The following is a 17,835-nucleotide window of genomic DNA, read 5'->3' as shown; positions in this document are numbered from 1 at the left end:
ATTCATCGACGATCGAATCACGACGGTCTCGTGTTCACTGTAATCGTATTTGACAATGTCGTTGGGCCAACAAGTGAAAACACGTAGGGATGGTCTGCTGTGGAGCTCCATGTTCAACAATGTACGATGAACGGTGTGCTCCGAAACACTTGTGCGTGCACCAGCGTTGTACTCTTTCGGCAGAGATGCTGCAGATCAGCATCTATCCTACTTTACAGAGACAAGCTTCCGAACCCCACAACATGTGATGAGTCGTGGACTTTCAACCATATAGCGCCTAGTGGTACTTTCACTGTCCTACCTCATTCCGTAGATGTTCACGACAGTAGCAGGAGAACATTCGACCAGCATTATCGTTTCCGAACTACTCATTCACAGGCTCTGCGTAATAAAGACCTGCCCTTTGTCAAAGTCGTTTATCTCAATGGGTATCGCCATTTGCAGCCCGTTTCTTCGCTAGGGTGATCCCTCCTTTCACGTCTGCTCCGCTTACGTACTTTTGTTACTGCGACACGTGCCCGTAACGCCACGAGGCGGTTTCCAGCGTCGCGGTGGGCGATGGTCATAATGTTTTGGCTTATGAGTGCATGTATATATGTTTTTTTTTTACATCTTCTCCGAAACCACAGGACTGATTTCAACCAAACGTACTGTCAACAGCTGTGGGGGGGTAAGAACCACCTACCTTTCAAAAGGGAAAGGGTAAGGGTAAAAAAGAAATGTAGGCCACTACACGTGAATACCCACATTTGATTCATCCAGGATTTGAGACCGAGAGGCACTTAGTGACTTGCGACAAACTTTACGCATAATTTCTAAGCTTTACGAAACTTTTTCTCGCTGTCAACCCTCTCCGCACTGTTGAAAGAAAACGATTCTATTGCTGAAACTTCCTGGCAGATTAAAACTGTGTGCCCGACCGAGACTCGAACTCGAGACCTTTGCCTTTCGCGGGCAAGTGCTCTACCATCTGAGCTACCGGAGCACGACTCACGCCCGGTCCTCACAGCTCACAGATACCCACCAGGTATAACGTTTTCATGTATTACTTCTTTACTGCAAATTGTATTCACGATAGAATTGAGACAGTGTCTACATACAGTACTGAATATATGCGCAAAATTATATCACTGTCTACATAATTCAGGCGATTGACATCATAAACACTAAGATGCGTCAAAACCTACCGCATCGTGCACGACTATTGAATGTGATACTGACTATTTGCAACAGATTTAGCACAAAGTATCCAAATATGCCGCTGAATGTACCTAAAAAATTACATAATTATGTTAACAGAATCTTCCGTCGGTTCTTGGTAGAACAACATTATAATATTATTTTTATTGCTAACCGGTTTTCGGCTTACGAGGCTATCTTCAGACATTTACTGAGAATTATCACCAAGAAGTTAAATGTTAGCAGACAACATTGGAAGAGAAGTACACATCTAGAGTGAAGTAGAAACATACAGTGAGTAACATCTTTGCAATGAAATAATAAAAACTGAACAGTACATAAATAACAATGGAGTTGACAGGAAAATCTTTAGCACAAAATAAGAATAGCATGCCTACATGACAGTTTCTATTGATAAAGAAAACTATTGAAATAAGATAAAATTAGTACTAGGCAAGGCTGCATCAAGAGGTATGAAACATGGAGAGTGAAACACAACCAATTAAAAAAGAAGAGACAGTTGTCAATGTAAATACAGAATACACGAGGAACTTAAGCCATATCAATACGATAAACAGAAATTAATAACTGCAGGAAAATTGAGGTGTTTGAGGGAACCTACAGTTTGAGAGTGTGGTGGTACTGCATTTTAACATTAACATTATAATCAAAGCAGTGGCTGTATACCAGTTTACATTAAATAAATGAGCAAAGTAAAATATGAACAGTATTTGATGAGACAACTAGAAGGGGAGTTAAACATGGACAGTAATACAAGTACAAGTTAAAAGCAAACCCTTAACTATTGAAACTACAGCATATGTGGAATACAAAGACAACTGCAAGAAATAAAACAACTTAATGACTACAGGAAAATGCCTGAAGATGGCCTTGTAAGCCGAAAACCGGTTAGCAATAAAAATAATATTGTAGAACAAAAGCAAACTGGTGCTTTTCTTTTATTATTACATAATTATGCTGCACAGAGAGAGGGGGAGGAGGAATTGGGGAGATAAAGAGAATCGGAGGGAATGAACGTAGAAACGAAAGAGGAGGAGATAGACAGAGAGAGGGGCAGGAGGAGATGGATTGAGAATGTAGTTGGAGGAGGTGGACAGAGGGGAAAGGGCGAGACTGACAAATATAACTAAAATAAATATATACCCGAACTACGCCGAGTGCTCGGTTAGTAGTAAATAAGTGCGCTGGTTGTGTGAAGTATGTTCTAATTTTTGCGAAAAATTACAGCTCACTGTGAGAAAAACAAATTTCTCACGTTACACTTGAGAGTAATTAAAAAACAATGAGAAAAGACAGCAACAGAAAGATTCCTGCACCGACAATAGGTTACATTTCGTCTGCATATATACTTTAATGAAGACGTTTTTGTTTGGGAAAGAAGTCTCCAAAATTAACTTGCTTGTATTTTTTTATAGACGCCCGAGTATAAGCTATCTCTTAATTATCTTTCAAATGTCACACTCCTTGCTATGCATTTTATTCTTTGTGGCAATTCATTGGACTGATGACCATAGATGTTAAGTCCCATAGTGCTCAGAGCCATTGACAATTCATTTTATCAGATGATCAGTGTTTTCTGAATATTTATCCCCATTTCGTGTTTCATGCTTAAGTTGTAAATTATTGACAATGATAGTTCACTCCTGAGAGAGAGAGAGAGAGAGAGAGAGAGAGAGAGAGAGAGAGAGAGAGAGAGACAGAGTGGAAGGGGGGAGGGGGGGGGGGGGGAGAGCACTCTTATAGGCACATAAGACCGAATACTGCAGAACGTACTTGTGTTCAACTGATAACAAAGTCCCAGAATCTTTTAAAAACGCCAAAGCGAATAAAAAAAAAATATTTGAAACTAGTATGACGTGAGCCAGCTGGTTTACATTTCCTAACTCCATTTTGACAACTTTCGACCGTGTCTTTCACTTTAAATGTCATGAAAGCTTTAACCGGCAAGATGTCGTTATTTGACATTTAATTATAACAAATTATACCAAGAATGCGTTTCTGATAAATTTTCAATGTGGCGTTGCCTTGAAACGGCGGAATTTCCTAACACACAAGCTATAATACGAAAATAATCAAATACGAAAATTCCTTAACAACAAAAATGTTCAAATGTGTCTCAATTCCTAAGGGACCAAACTGCTGAGTTCATCTGCCCCTAGACTTACACACTACTTAAACTAACTTATGCTAAGAACAACACACACTCCCACATGCCCCGCGGGAGGGCTCGAACCTCGGGTGAGACCGGCCGCGCAATCCGTGACATGGCGCCTCTAACCGCTCGGCCTTTCCCCGCGGCTCCTTAACAACAAGATGACGTTCAAATAACTTACGGGAATGCAGCCAAGTGACGTCGTCGACAACAGTCGATAATTTGAACGACTTTTTAGAACACCTGAATTCAATTAACACGAATATGCTTTTCACAATGGAGGTAGAAAGGGATGGGTGCCTTGCCTTCGCTGATGCGTTGGTCACGGGGAAGGTTGATGGAAATCTGGGACATAATGTTTGCAGGAGCCCTAGTCGCACTCACTTGTATCTACTGCCTGACAGTTTCACGATCGCCGGCCGGAGTGGTCGAGCGGTTCTAGGCGCTACAGTCTGGAACCGCGCGACCGCTACGCTCGCAGGTTCGAATCCTACCTCGGGCGTGGATGTGTGTGATGTCCTTAGGTTAGTTAGGTTTAAGTAGTTCTAAGTTCTAGGGGAGTGATGACCTCAGAAATTAAGTCCCATAGTGCTCAGAGCCATTTGAACCATTTTTGAGTTTCACGACCCCGCTCGGCGTGAATGGGTACTCCCTATCCTGGTTCACGTAATTTCAGACTCTTGAGAGTTTGCCAACTCAGTTAAGTCCTCTTGAGGTCACCTTCCGCCGGAATGGATGTAATGAAATACAGATCAGACAGGCGGTGTGCTGTCGACCAACCGTGCGACAGGTGAGTGGTGATCTTGGCTTGTGTAAGGCATGTTCCTTGCTGTTGTGGCATGTCATGTGTAGAGTATCAGGAGAATGGAGGAGCGGTGCACTGAGAACTAGTGTCAAATGGCTCTGAGCACTATGGGACTTAACTTCTAAGAGTCCCCTAAACTTAGAACTACTTCAACCTAACTAACCTAAGGACATCACACAAATCCATGCACTAGGCAGGATTCGAACCTCCGACCAAAGTGGTAGCGCGGTTCCAGACTGTAGTGCCTAGAACCGCTCGGCCACCCCGGCCGGCAACTAGTGTCACACACACTTACAACAGCCTAGCAAATCGGCTGTTGCAGAACATTGTCTTGGCACCGGTCATTTTGTGGAACATAACTCGGAGATTCTGGCATGTACTTCCAGGACTGGGAAAGTGTTATGAAGGAAGCAACTGAAATTTAATTAGCAAATACCCTTGTAAATAGAGATGGAGTCTTTGCTTAAATTCTGCGTAGAATCCTGCTCCATCCCGTCTCAAAAAATAGAGGGACAGAATTAATGCTGTCTCGCCCGTTGTTTGGTAAATTTCACTATCAAATGGTTCAAATGGCTCTAAGCGTTATGGGACGTAACATCTGAGGTCATCAGTCCTCTAGACTTAGAAACTACTTAAACCTAACTAACCTAAGGACATCACACACATCCATGCTCGAGGCAGGATTTTCGAACCTGCGACCGTAGCGGTCGCGCGGTTCCAGACTGAAGCGCCTAGAACCGCTCGGCCACAGCGTCCGGCAAGAAAACCACGGAGAGACTCAAGAAACAGGGAGAAGGCATTAAAAACAAGAAAACAGACTACTATGGCTGTCTGACCATGAGAATAAAAAAGGAGAAGCCAGCCACTCTGCAACACATTAAAACGTCCACCCTGAAAGCCCTAGGGTGGAGGACACAGACGGAAAAGGACAAGTGCTAAAACTTAGATCAAATGATAAAACCTAGCCTCACAAATAAAACGTAAAACTAAACCTGCTGTAGAGGCATTGTACCCAACACCGAAGGTAGGGTGCTGTAAAAGTTAAAAGTCCGCCAGAGAGCGGCTAAAAGTGGGCAGAGCAGCAAGAGCTGGACGATCGTCATTCGTAAGCCACAGCGACACTGAGGTGGGTCCTCGCGATGGAGGAGGTAACCATGCTTTAGCCACGTATGGCCAATGCAGAGCCGACAAAGGAGGACTGATTCCCTGCAAGAAGCCCGCAGGAAAGACTTCCACACATTCGCAGTCTCCTTAATGGCACGCTGTTTGTTGTGCGTACAGTCTGTATGTACACTAATGCTCATAAATTAAGGATAATTGCAGAATGTGGTGCCACACAACGTGGCACTAGACAAAACTGGCGCTAATAGCATAGGCACATAGGGAACACACACGACACGGATCTGTAAGTCCACGGTATTGGTGATAAGTTGAGAAAACCGTTCTGAAACACATCTACAAAACGCCACTGTTTCCTGCGCATGTACCCCGACATCAGTATGCGATATGATCACCACCATGCACACGTACACAGGCCGCACAATGGGTTGGTACTCCGGAACAGCTGCTGGGGTATAGCCTCCCACTGTTGCACCAGTGGCTGTCGGAGCTCCTGAAGTGTCGTAGGGGTTTGAAGACGTGCAGCGATATGTTGACTGAGAGCACTCCAGACGTGCTTGATGGGGTTTAAGTCTGGGGAGCAGGCAGGTCACTCCATTCGCCTGTTATCTTCTATTTCAAGGCACTCCCCCACGATGGCAGCTCGGTGGGGCCGTGCGTTATCATCCATCAGGAGGAAGGTGGGACCCACTGCACCCCTCAAAAGGCGGACATACTGGTGCAAAATGACGTCCCGATACAACTGACCTGTTACAGTTCCTCTGTCAAAGACATGCAGTGCTGTACGTGCAGCAATCATAATCCCACCCCACACCATCAAACGACGACCTCCATACAGGTCCCTTTCAAGGACATTAAGGGGTTGGAATCTGGTTCCTGGTTCACGCGAGATGAAAATCCGGCGAGAATCACTGTTGAGACTATACCTGGATTCGTCCATGAACATATCCTTGGACCATGTGCTGCGTTCTTGACACCAGGCTTTACGGGCTCTCCTGTGACCAGGGGTCAGTGGAATGCACCTTGCAGGTCTCCGGGCGAATAAACCATGTCTGTTCAGTCGTCTGTAGACTGTGTGCCTGGAGACAACTGTTCCAGTGGCTGCAGTAAGGTCCCGAGTAAGGCTACCTGCTGTACTCCGTGGCCGTCTGCGGGCACTGATGGTGAGATATCGGTCTTCTTGTGGCGTTGTACACTGTGGACGTCCCGTACTGTAGCGCCTGGACACGTTTCCTGTCTGCTGGAATCGTTGCCATAATCTTGAGATCACACTTTGTGGCACACGGAGGGCCCATGCTACGACCTGCTGTGTTTGACCAGCCTCCAGTCGCCCTAGTATTCTACCCCTTAAACATCATCAATATGTGTTCTTTGAGCCATTTTCAACGCACAGTCACCATTAGCACGTCTGAAAACGTCTGCACACCTTACTCGCTGCACCGTACTCTGACAGGGACCAACACACCTATGCGTATGTGAACTGCTGCCAGCGACACCGTGCGACGACCGCAGGTCAAATGCACCCCATGGTCATACCCCGAGGTGATTTAAACCCGCAAACCACCCACCAGAGCGTTGTTTCACCATGTATCAGCATTATCCTTAATTTATGGGCATGAGTGTATCTACAGTGTAAACTAAGCACGATCAGTTTATCACTGACGTCACCGTCCCACTCACGGTGTGGTAGGCGGCTGATTAACAGGCAAGCTCGTGACACGAAGCCACAGCAAGTAGTCGATTTTTACCAGAAACGTGTGAAATGGGCTCTAGTGCCTGGGCCACAGAAGTGGATTGATGGTATTACGTTGTTGTTGTTGTGGTCTTCAGTCCTGAGACAGGTTTGATGCAGCTCTCCATGCTACTCTATCCTGTACAAGCCTCTTCATCTCCCAGTACCTACTGCAACCTACATCCTTCTGAATCACCGAGCGAGGTGGCGCAGTGGTTAGACACTGGACTCGCATTCGGAAGGACGACGGTTCAATCCCGCGTCCGGCCATCCTGATTTAGGTTTTCCGTGATTTCCCTAAATCACTCCAGCCAAATGCCGGGATGGTTCCTCTGAAAGGGCACGGCCGACTTCCTTCCCCATCCTTCCCTATTCCGATGAGACCGATGACCACGCTGTCTGGTCTCCTTCCCCAAACCAACCAACCAACCAATCCTTCTGAATCTGCTTGGTGTATTCATCTCTTGGTCTTCCTCTACTATTTTTACCCTCCCCGCTGCCCTCCAATACTAAATTGGTGATCCCTTGATGCCTCAGAACATGTCCTACCAACCGATCCCTACATCTAGTCAAGTTGTGAGACAAACTCCTCTTCTCCCCAACCTTCTTCAACACTCATTAGTTATGTGATCTACCCATCTAATCTTCAGCATTCTTCTGTAGCACGACATTTCGAAAGCTTCTATTCTTTTCTTGTCGAAACTATTCATCGTCCATGTTTCACTTCCATACATTGCTACACTCCATACAAATACTTTCAGAAACGACTTCCTGACACTTAAATCTATACTCGATGTTAATAAATTTCTCTTCTTCAGAAATGCTTTCCTTGCCATTGCCAGTCTACATTTTATATCCTCTCTACTTCGACCATCATTAGTTATTTTGCTCCCCAAATAGCAAAACTCCTTTACTACTTTAAGTGTCTCATTTCGTAATCTAATACCCTCAGCATCACCCGACTTAATTCGACTACATTCCATTATCCTCGTTTTGCTTTTGTTGATGTTCATCTTATATCCTCCTTTCAAGACACTATCCATTCCTTTCAACTGCTCTTCGAAGTCCTTTGTTGTCTCTGACAAAATGACAATGTCATCGGCGAACCTCAAAGTTTTTATTTCTTCGCCATGGATTTTAATACCTACTCCGAATTTTTCTTTTGTTTCCTTCACTGCTTGCTCAATATACAGATTGAATAACATCGGGGAGAGACTACAACCCTGTCTCCCTCCCTTCCCAACCGCTGCTTCCCTTTCATGTCCCTCGACTCTTATAACTGCCATTTGGTTTCAATACAAATTGTAAATAGCCTTTCGCTCCCTGTGTTTGACCCCTGCCACCTTCAGAATTTGAAAGAGACTATTCCAGTCAACATTGTCAAAAGCTTTCTCTAAGTCTACAAATGCTAGAAACGTAGGTTTGCCTTTCCTTAATCTAGCTTCTAAGATAGGTCGTTGGGTCAGTATTGCTTCACGTGTTCCACTATTTCTACGGAATCCAAACTGATCTTCCCCTAGGTCGGCTTCTACTAGTTTTTCCATTCGCCTGTGATGAATTCGCGTTAGTATTCTGCAGCCGTGATTTATTAAACTGATAGTTCGGTAATTTTCACATCTGTCAACACCTGCTTTCTTTGATATTGGAATTGTTATATTCTTCTTGAAGTCTGAGGGTATTTCGCCTGTCTCATACATCTTGCTCACCAGATGGTTGAGTTTTGTCAGGACTGGCTCTCCCAAGGCCGTCAGTAGTTCTAATGAAATGTTGTCTACTCCCGGTGCCTTGTTTCGACTCAGGTCAAACTCTTCACGCAGTATCATATCTCCCACCTCATCTTCATCTACCTCCTCTTCCATATCCATAATATTGCCCTCAAGAACATCGCCCCTGTATAGACCCTCTATATACTCCTTCCACCTTTCTGCTTTCCCTTCTTTGCTTGTAACTGGGTTTCTATCTGAGCTCTTAATATTCATACGAGTGGTTTTCTTTTCTCCAAAGGTCACTTTAATTTTCCTGTAGGCAGTATCTATCTTTCCCCTAGTGAGATAAGCCTCTACATCCTTACATTTGTCCTCTAGCCATCCCTGCTTAGCCATTTTGCACTTCCTGTCGATATCACTTTTGAGACGTTTGTATTCATTTTTGCCTGCTTAGAGCAGCTGAACTGCTTTGTTAGTATCGAAGAAGGCTGATGCGCGATGGCGTTTCCACAGGAGCGGCAGGAGTGTGGCAGTGGCGAGGTCGGCGGCGGAGGACCCGCAGGCCGGAGGCGGGCAGATGGCGCTCTCGTGGTGGCTGGTGCTGCTGGTGACGTCAGTCCTGTGCTGCCTGCTGCTGCTGGCCGCTGCCGCCGCACTCACGGCCGGCTACCACGCCTCGTGCTCGCAGTACCGAGAGACGGCGGTGCGCGAGCTGGGCGCTGTGGGGGACGCGGCCGCCGCCGTCTACGACCGCCTCAGCTGCGGCGCCATCTTCGACATCATGGACTTCGTGGAGCCCCACACGCGGCCCTTCCTCGCCAAGGTGGGACAGGAGGACTACTACCCGCTGTCGGAGCAGAGGGACCGCTACCGCGGGGACCCCGTAGACACCGGCGGAGCGCTCGTGACCGCCATCGTCAGCTCGTGGCTCAACTTTGTGGTCTGGCTGGTGCTGGTCGCGGCCGACGTGAAGCTGTACGGACGCTGCAAGTGCTGCTAGTCTCCGGTCACTTACTGATCGATCATCGACTGAGCGCTCGAGGGCTATTTTTTATAATGCGCTATTCCAGTCTCGGCATTTTGCCATTTTGAAGTGGTCACGTTTGATAGCAACTGACACTGTCGAAGGACCGCACAGTGGCATGCGCAATAGTTCGGTGTTATCTACAATAAAAGATGCCAGAAACAGTAACAGTGTTTGTAGCCGACGTCAAATTTATATTGTATGTAGTGTCGCTCTCGCCTATCGAAAGTTGTGATTCCAGTTTTCAAAACCGTGACAACATCCAAACACACCATCTCGGATGCCATTTACAACCGTATCTCACTCCCAAATCTCTATTACGACGGTCCCATTCTTCCTCCACGTACTCTTTCCTTGCTCCACGAATCCCACGACTTCCCTCCACGCAAAAATCAAAAGGGTATATCATCTGCTGTCTTTCCCTCCCTCCTCCGGCTCATCGCGTCAGAAATAGTCCACCAATCAGCATTACTCTTACAAATGGGGGAATGGCTAAGCGGACCAATCCAGAAATATGTAGCACCACTTGTGAGAACTCTGAAACATCGCACCAGGTCCATCAAAAAAATGCGTATGCGGGGGCTCCCTCAAACAATACAGCAGGTTTTGCTTTTAAGGTGAAAACACAGGCCATTATCCCTTTTCTCTGGCAAAAACTGCTTTGGTCCGTGGGCGGTCGACCGGTCAGCGCAGCTGCGAGCTAACTCACCCTCCTACGGACTTTACAGCGGGCTGGTTGCCTCCGCTGAACAAACACTCCTGTGGCCATCGTGTCTTGAATTTTTGTGTACGCCAGCCTCGACTTTTTAATCTCGGTGTACACTTGCAATTTATTTATTATTGCATATCGATTAAATGGATATACGTAAAATTGACTCTACCCTATCGAGTTTGGGCTTGAATGAAACATCTTGATATGCACAATACAGTGGTGAGGTCGGAATATGGAGGTCAGGAGACCACGCCACCTTACTCCCCCAACGTAACTCCTGCAATATGCTGATGGCACTGCCTACCTAATCGCTCATCACACCCTTCAACTCTCTCATGTCTCCCTCCAATGGCCCTGAACCTCCTAGTTGACTGATGTAACACGTGGAAACTTCAACTAAACCGGCAGAAAAGGCAGGCCACCATCTCGGGTCACACCACTCGACTTTTCCATCTTCCAGATTTCCATCGTTCCATTTACAACCAACTCATCCATTTGACTAACTCAGACAAGTATGTAAGGGCTAACTCTCGACAGAAAACTATAATGCAAACCACATCTCCTTACCATCCAACACAAAGCCCGAAATCGACTAAAACTACTATCCAGCCGCACTTGGGGCCTACGTCCTTCTACCACTATCATCACCTATAAATCCCTCATCCACATCATCCTAACCTACGCTAATGTTGCCTGGATCCCCACCTCACCTAATTTCTGTCAGTCCCTTGAAATCGTGGAAATACACACAATCCGCCTCGCCTTCCACGTCCGCCTACCCTCCCAATCTCGCATCCAGTACCAACTCATCCATTTTCCCAGACCTTCTTCTCTTCCTAGAGCACCTTTGGATTCCATACATTAATCGCAAAACCCAGTCCCAGCATCTAATTTCCCTTCCACTAATCACCAATCTGCAGCTCGCGGTCTTGTGGTAACGTTCTCGCTTCCCGCGCACGGGGTCCCGGGTTCGATTACCGGCGGGATCAGGGATTTTCCCTGCCTCGAGATGACTGGATGTTATTGTGTCGTCTTTATCGTCATCATTCATCCTCATTACGATCGGAGGAAGGCAATGGCATACCACCTTCGCTAGGACGTTGCCTAGTGCGGCTGTGCGGGTCTCCCGCATCGTCCCCTACACTCCTCGGAGTTTGGGACCTCATCATCATCATCATCAATCACCAATCCAGGTACCCGGCTGCACCACTACATCCATATTCCACCTTCTATGCACGTCCAAGCCTTATCCATCCCATCCTGCTGGAATTTTAACCAACTCCCACTTCCTGACGATGAAATACGTCCCAAGATATATCCTAATCACAACGCTCCACCTTAGACAATCCTCCAATTTTCTCCTTTTCCCTTCATTCACCTTGCCCACTTCTAGTCGCTATCTGCAGTTGTACAGGGCCCCACAGTCATAGTCCTCATCGCACCTTCATCATGACAATCTGTTCGCGTGCCACCTAGCCATCATTCATGTTCAAGTGTGACTGTATTTTAACTGTAATATAAAATGTGAAACGAATTTTAAAAACCATCAGTACTTTCATCTATGTGTATTTTACAAATATTCATTTATTGTCACTTCTTTTTACAGAAAAATTGTCACTGTCACCCACCTACGTTTTTTTTACAGAATCATCTGTTATTGTCACCTTTTATATGTTTTAACCATTTTTCAATAAAATTTTTATAACATTTGGCTGAAGAGCGGTTTTTTTCCGCTGCCAGCCCGCCCGACACTAAAGAAACAAAAATCACTAGCGCTCAATGTAGACGCATCTATACACGTATACGTTGAGCCAGGAAGTGTGGACCATGTGAGAATGATGTATACATTATGTTAGAAAATTTTCGTTACAGGCTTCTAGAATTAGTAGAGGGGAGAAAGTAGATAATATTTTGAATTGGAACCCATGTCCGGAAACGTACCGTTTCCGTGCTACACCCATTTGAAAACATGTTGGTAAAGCGGCCACTTTTACAATTAATTGGTTAGGTGTGACCCAGCACATCACTTGTTTTACAGTTCCACTCATTAATAGCCAGAGAAATTGCTCTTGTACTTGTTGACGGGTTCTTTTCAACGTGATACAGTAGGCCCTGTTCCAATTCGGATATGCGGCGTGTCCTTGGAGCACAAGAGTTACGCCTGCTGACGGAGAAGGTACCCTTTCTCGAGACCGCCGCGTAATTGTGGCGGAAAGGGTAAGCAATGAAGTCGGACGTTGGGGAGAACGCGAAGCAGCTCCTCCGATACCGTGACCAATCAAAACGTTCATGTCGGTGAATTCTGCAAACACGTGCTCATCCATGTTGCTGTAACACTCACAGACACGTGAATCAGACTCGTACCAGGTCAGAGAGGTACGATTGACTTCAAAAGACATCAGTCGATCCGATGTAAGCATCCCCCACTATGATTACCCTGTTACATAGCCACCAAGCAAACATGTTTTCAAACGCCTGTAGCACGGAAGTGGTACGTTCCCGGAGACGAGTTTCTGTTCAAAATACTATGTACTCACTCCCGCCTACAAGTCCTAGAAGCTTGTACCTGTAATTTCCGAACACCCTGCATGTATTGCTGATATTTTGAAATTTTTGACATGTGCTTAAGCATATACTTTACTTAGCGGTTCACTTCACGATGAGTAAATGAGAAACCACAATAATGTATTTCAAAAATAAATAATTTCTACATTATATGGCGAAATTTCTGTCTTTTACAAAATTTTATATTGTTGTGAATCCAAACCAGTAAAAATTAACAATCTACTGTTGTGTTAGAGGCATGTAGCTGTCGGTACTAAATCGATCTTAACCTCACGATCTGCAGCGATAAGAAATATGCTCTGGGCTTTCTCTCAAGAGTAATTCTGACGCAGAGATTGGAATTCACGCACTGGAACGAATTACCCTTAAAATTACAAGCTAAAGTGAGATGTGGCAGTTCAAAAGGCAGAATTTCAGGAGAGAAAGAAAACAACTAGAGGAAAGTAGACTCAAGAAGAAAGGGTACAACACTCTAAAAGGATGAAGGAAATTTGGAAACTAAGGAAATCTAATACAATGAAGAGTAGCCAAAGTTGATTCATCGTACCCTCCAAATGGGTTATTCGAAAGAAGAAGAAGAAGCGTACATATGTATTTCTCCCGTGTATTTCTCGAAGTTTCAGCAGAGTAGGGAATATTTTATCTGTGTAACAAAAATTGTGAGTAGAGTAGGCTAATGGCGATACTCAGCAGTGTTAAAGCGGACGGATCTAATTATCGGCAGAAAGAACGCTTGTATTTTGTAGGAAGGAGTGTTTATTAGCAGTAAAGAATGGCAGGTGATGTGTGGAAGAAGAAAACGTGCATTTTGGAAGAACAGTAGTTCATGACAGGACTTGAAAGTGTTATTATGTTGAGCATGAGTGCAAACTATATTTGCGAGAAATTAATTAGTTTGTGGAAAGAAAGCATTTTTCAGTAGTAGTGATGATGTTGATGTTTGGTTTATGGGGCGCTCAACTGTGCGCTCATCAACGCCCGTACAAAGTCCCAATTTTTAAGTAGTCAAATTTTTCACAATCCAATCTAGCCACTGTCACGAATGATGAAGATGATGAAATGATGAGGACAACACAAACACCCAGCCCTTGGGCAGAGAAAATCCCCAACCCGGCCGGGAATCGAACGGGGGACCCTGTGATCCGGAGGCAGCAACGTTAGCCACTAGACCACGATCTGCGGACTTTCAGTAGTAGTGGTAACAGGAGAAGCTTGAGAGAATTCAGGGACAGTGTTTTGAGGCTGAGAACGGTGTAAATTATACGTGGAGAAAAGAGTTGATTTCCAGAACCTTCTGGAAAAAGATTGCTCACTATTGTCGAGATAACTGGCCAATACTTCAAGAATAAGAGGTTATTTAGAAGATCAACAGAAATACAAATGGTGACGACGTCAGTGGAGAAACCAGGAACCACATGGAGAGAAGATACCTCAAGATCGCTGCAGAAGGTGCCAGGAAGAAGAAGCTGATAATACGTCGAACAATCCAAAAGTAGTAGCGATCACATTAAAAGTGTGGAATTACACCAAGACTTATTCAAACTGTAAGCCATACATTGTTGACTGCCCACTTTTTGGGAACTGCAGTTTGAGTTTCACAAATCTTAACAGTTCATTAGTCAATAGCGTTTTGTTGATATACGAACTCAAATATAGAATAAGAGTTTTGCTGATATACAAAGATTAACTTGTGCAAATATATGATTCCAAATGAGTAAACAATGCACTACAAATGGCTCTGAGCACTATGAGACTTGACTGCTGAGGTCATCAACTAGAACTTAGAACTACTTAAAACTAAGGACATCACACACATCCATGCCCGAGGCAGGATTCTAACCTGCGACCGTAGCGGTCGCGCGGTTCCAGACTGTAGCGCCTAGAACCGCTCGGCCACCCCGGCCGGCAAACAATGCACTACATGGAAACATAAACTAAAGTCATAATGCTTATGTCTGTTTACATTATGATAATTCTGAGAAGCTTCAGAACACAGTAATTACAAAATTATTTAAAAGGGCAATGGAAATCAGTTAACTACACACATCAAAGAAGTTTTGCATTACCCCAGTTCCCAGAACTCCTGAAGATTGATGTTGGCTGGATATTGTATCACAGACACAGTTCCTTTGACTGTTCAGAGATGTCACTAATCAGCCCCAAAGAAGTAAACAACCGTGGATGAACAGCGGCTATTAGACGTAGGGGGTCCGACGGCCGATCATTTCCAGTCATTCCACCAAGAAGGAGTTACACGGCTCGTGTTGTCTGTAGTTCAACCATTCCTAGGCGGTCATTACCGCAGTTCTATCCCGTCCGCATTGTTGCTTTGTGCCAGGAAGGGCTCTCAACTAGGGAAGTGTCCAGGTGTCTCGGAGTGGATCAAAGCGATGTTCTTCGGACATGGAGGGGACACAGAGAGACAGGAACTGTCGATGACATGCCTCTCTCAGGCCGCCCAAGGGCTACTAAAGCAGAGGATGACCGTTACCTATGGATTATGGCTCGGAGGAACCCTGACAGCAACGCCACCATGTTGAATAATGCTTTTCGTGCAGCCACAGGACGTCATGTTACGACTCAAACTGTGTGCAGTAGGCTGCATGATGCGCAACTTCACTCTCGACGTCCATGGCGAGGTCCATCTTTGCAACCACGACACCATGCAGCGCAGTAGAGATGGGCCCAACAACATGCCGAATGGACCGCCCAGGATTGGCATCACATTCTCGTCACTGATGAGTGTCGCATATGTCTTCAACCAGACAATCGTCTGGTCAGGCTGAACGCCTTAGACACACTGTCCAGCGAGTGCAGCAAGGTGGACGTTCCCTGCTGTTTTGGGGTGGCATTATGTGGGGCCGACGCACACCGCTGGTGGTCATGGTAGGCGCCGTACCGGCTGTACGATACGCGAATGCCATCCTCCGACCGATAGTGCAACCATATCGGCAGCATGTTGGCAAGGCATTCGTCTTCATGGACGACAATTCGGGCCCATATCGAGTACATCTCGTGAATGATTTCCTTCAGGATAACGACATCGCTCGACTAGAGTGGCCAGCATGTTCTCCAGACATGAATCCTATCAAACATGCCTCGGATAGATTCAAAAGGGCTGTTTATGGACGACGTGACGCACCAACCACTCTGAGGGATCTACACCGAATCGCTGTTGAGGAGTGGGACAATCTGGACCAACAGTGCCTTGATGAACTTGTGGGTAGTATGCCATGACGAATACAGGCGTGCATCAACGCAAGAGGACGTGCTACTGCGTATTAGAGGTATCGGTGTGTACAGCTATCTGGACCACCACCTCTGAAGGTCTCGCTGAATGGTAATACAACATGAAATGTGTAGTTTCCATGAGCGATAAAAAGGACGGAAATGGTGTTTGTGTTCATCTCTGTTCCAATTTTCGGTACAGATTCAGGAACTCTAGGAACGGAGGTGTTGCAAAACTTTTTTTTGATGTGTGATCTACGACGGAAGATCGGAAAGTTTTGGAATATTTACATAAAATTTCAGAAAGGTAGGACAGTTTCGGAAGATTTACACAGAATTACGTATTTTACGGAATAATTCAAAAAATTGGAAGTTTGGGCGCGGCTATAGAGAATGAAAGTGGAAGAGATTGCAAAGGGCCTCTTACCAGGGGCAGAGAGGTTTTTGCGCAGCCTTTATGCCTCAGCGCAGCGGGAACAGTATGTACCAGCTGGTGAAGTAGAACGTGTCAATAAATTTAGCTTTGAACATGCAGACGTCATAATACTGAATCCGGCTAAACAGTATAACTAAAACGAAGTCCGATAAACAAAAAATTGTTGCGACGTGAATAAAAAGCCCATTTTTTTTCACAACTAGCGCTTGGTGTATTATAGGTCGCAATTCAAATACTGCCACCATTCGTGAACATCGCAGACTGCAGCCAGAAGAGCCTCCAGTTGCTGTGCATGCTCTTATGTGCGCCCCATCAGGTCCGTAGAGCGCTTATTTCTTTCTGCAGCTGAGGTTTTTGCATCTGTGCGGCGATTGAATGTAGGGTTGCTTTGAGAGCTTCTTCAGCCAAGGAATTTCGGAAGACAGAACTTACTATAGAGTGTATCAAAAAGGTCTTAACAACTTTGAAAACCCGTACAAACTTATTCACACTACTTACAGACATAGTCTTGGTGTCACTGTAAACGAAAATAGGTGAAGTTTTAACTGTTTGGTAAGATTTCCTGAATGTTCGATTCACATCAGTGGACGGTTCGAGGTACTCGAATTGCATGGCCTCCACATTCACTGGACCTGACACCTCCTGGCCTTTTTCTTTTGGAGAATCGTCAAGAGTTCCTGTTTGTTCCACTCTTACAGTTTCTCTGTCAGAGCTCAGAGCTAGAATCTTATCTCGCAACTGAAAAAGTCATGCCTGACATGCTCCAGCGAGTTTGACTTCAGATGGGATGTGTGCCACATAACCACTAGAAGTCAGTTTCAATCTTCTTAGGTACATGGTAAAAAAACGTGATGTAATTTTGCGATAAAATCACTCCAGAATCATGTCCTTAGGCTAAATGAATAAATCAATAAAAGTTTTCAAATCTTTAAAGTCCTTTTTGATACATCCTATATTTCTGGCTTTATTTTATTTTATTCCGCTGCAACGAGACCGTGGAGAACGTTCACCTGCACAGACGACTTTTTTCTGTTGAATAACTTGTACCAAAACATTTTAGGAATCCAGAATGAATTTTAACTCTGCGGCGAAGATTGCTCTGATTGGCATATTAAAATTGTGTGCCATACCGAGACTCGAACCTGGGACCTTTCCA

The 17,835-nt window shown here is 45.2% G+C and overlaps 1 protein-coding gene across 1 annotated transcript in view; it reads left to right on the top strand.

Moving 5' to 3' along the window:
• Positions 1-13,123, top strand: part of LOC126459874 (uncharacterized) — a 50,531-nt gene extending 37,408 nt beyond the window's left edge. Inside the window, exon 3 of the mRNA XM_050095888.1 lies at positions 9,228-13,123. Coding sequence (XP_049951845.1) covers positions 9,228-9,714 — 487 coding nt within the window. The 3' untranslated portion in view covers positions 9,715-13,123. The remainder of the gene's footprint in view (positions 1-9,227) is intronic.
• The last annotated feature ends 4,712 nt before the right edge of the window (positions 13,124-17,835 follow it).

This window comes from Schistocerca serialis, chromosome 1, assembly GCF_023864345.2.
Source record: "Schistocerca serialis cubense isolate TAMUIC-IGC-003099 chromosome 1, iqSchSeri2.2, whole genome shotgun sequence".
NCBI lineage: Eukaryota > Metazoa > Arthropoda > Insecta > Orthoptera > Acrididae > Schistocerca > Schistocerca serialis.
The sequence above is the reverse complement of the archived record's forward strand: the minus strand, read 5'-3'. Positions and strand labels throughout refer to the sequence as shown.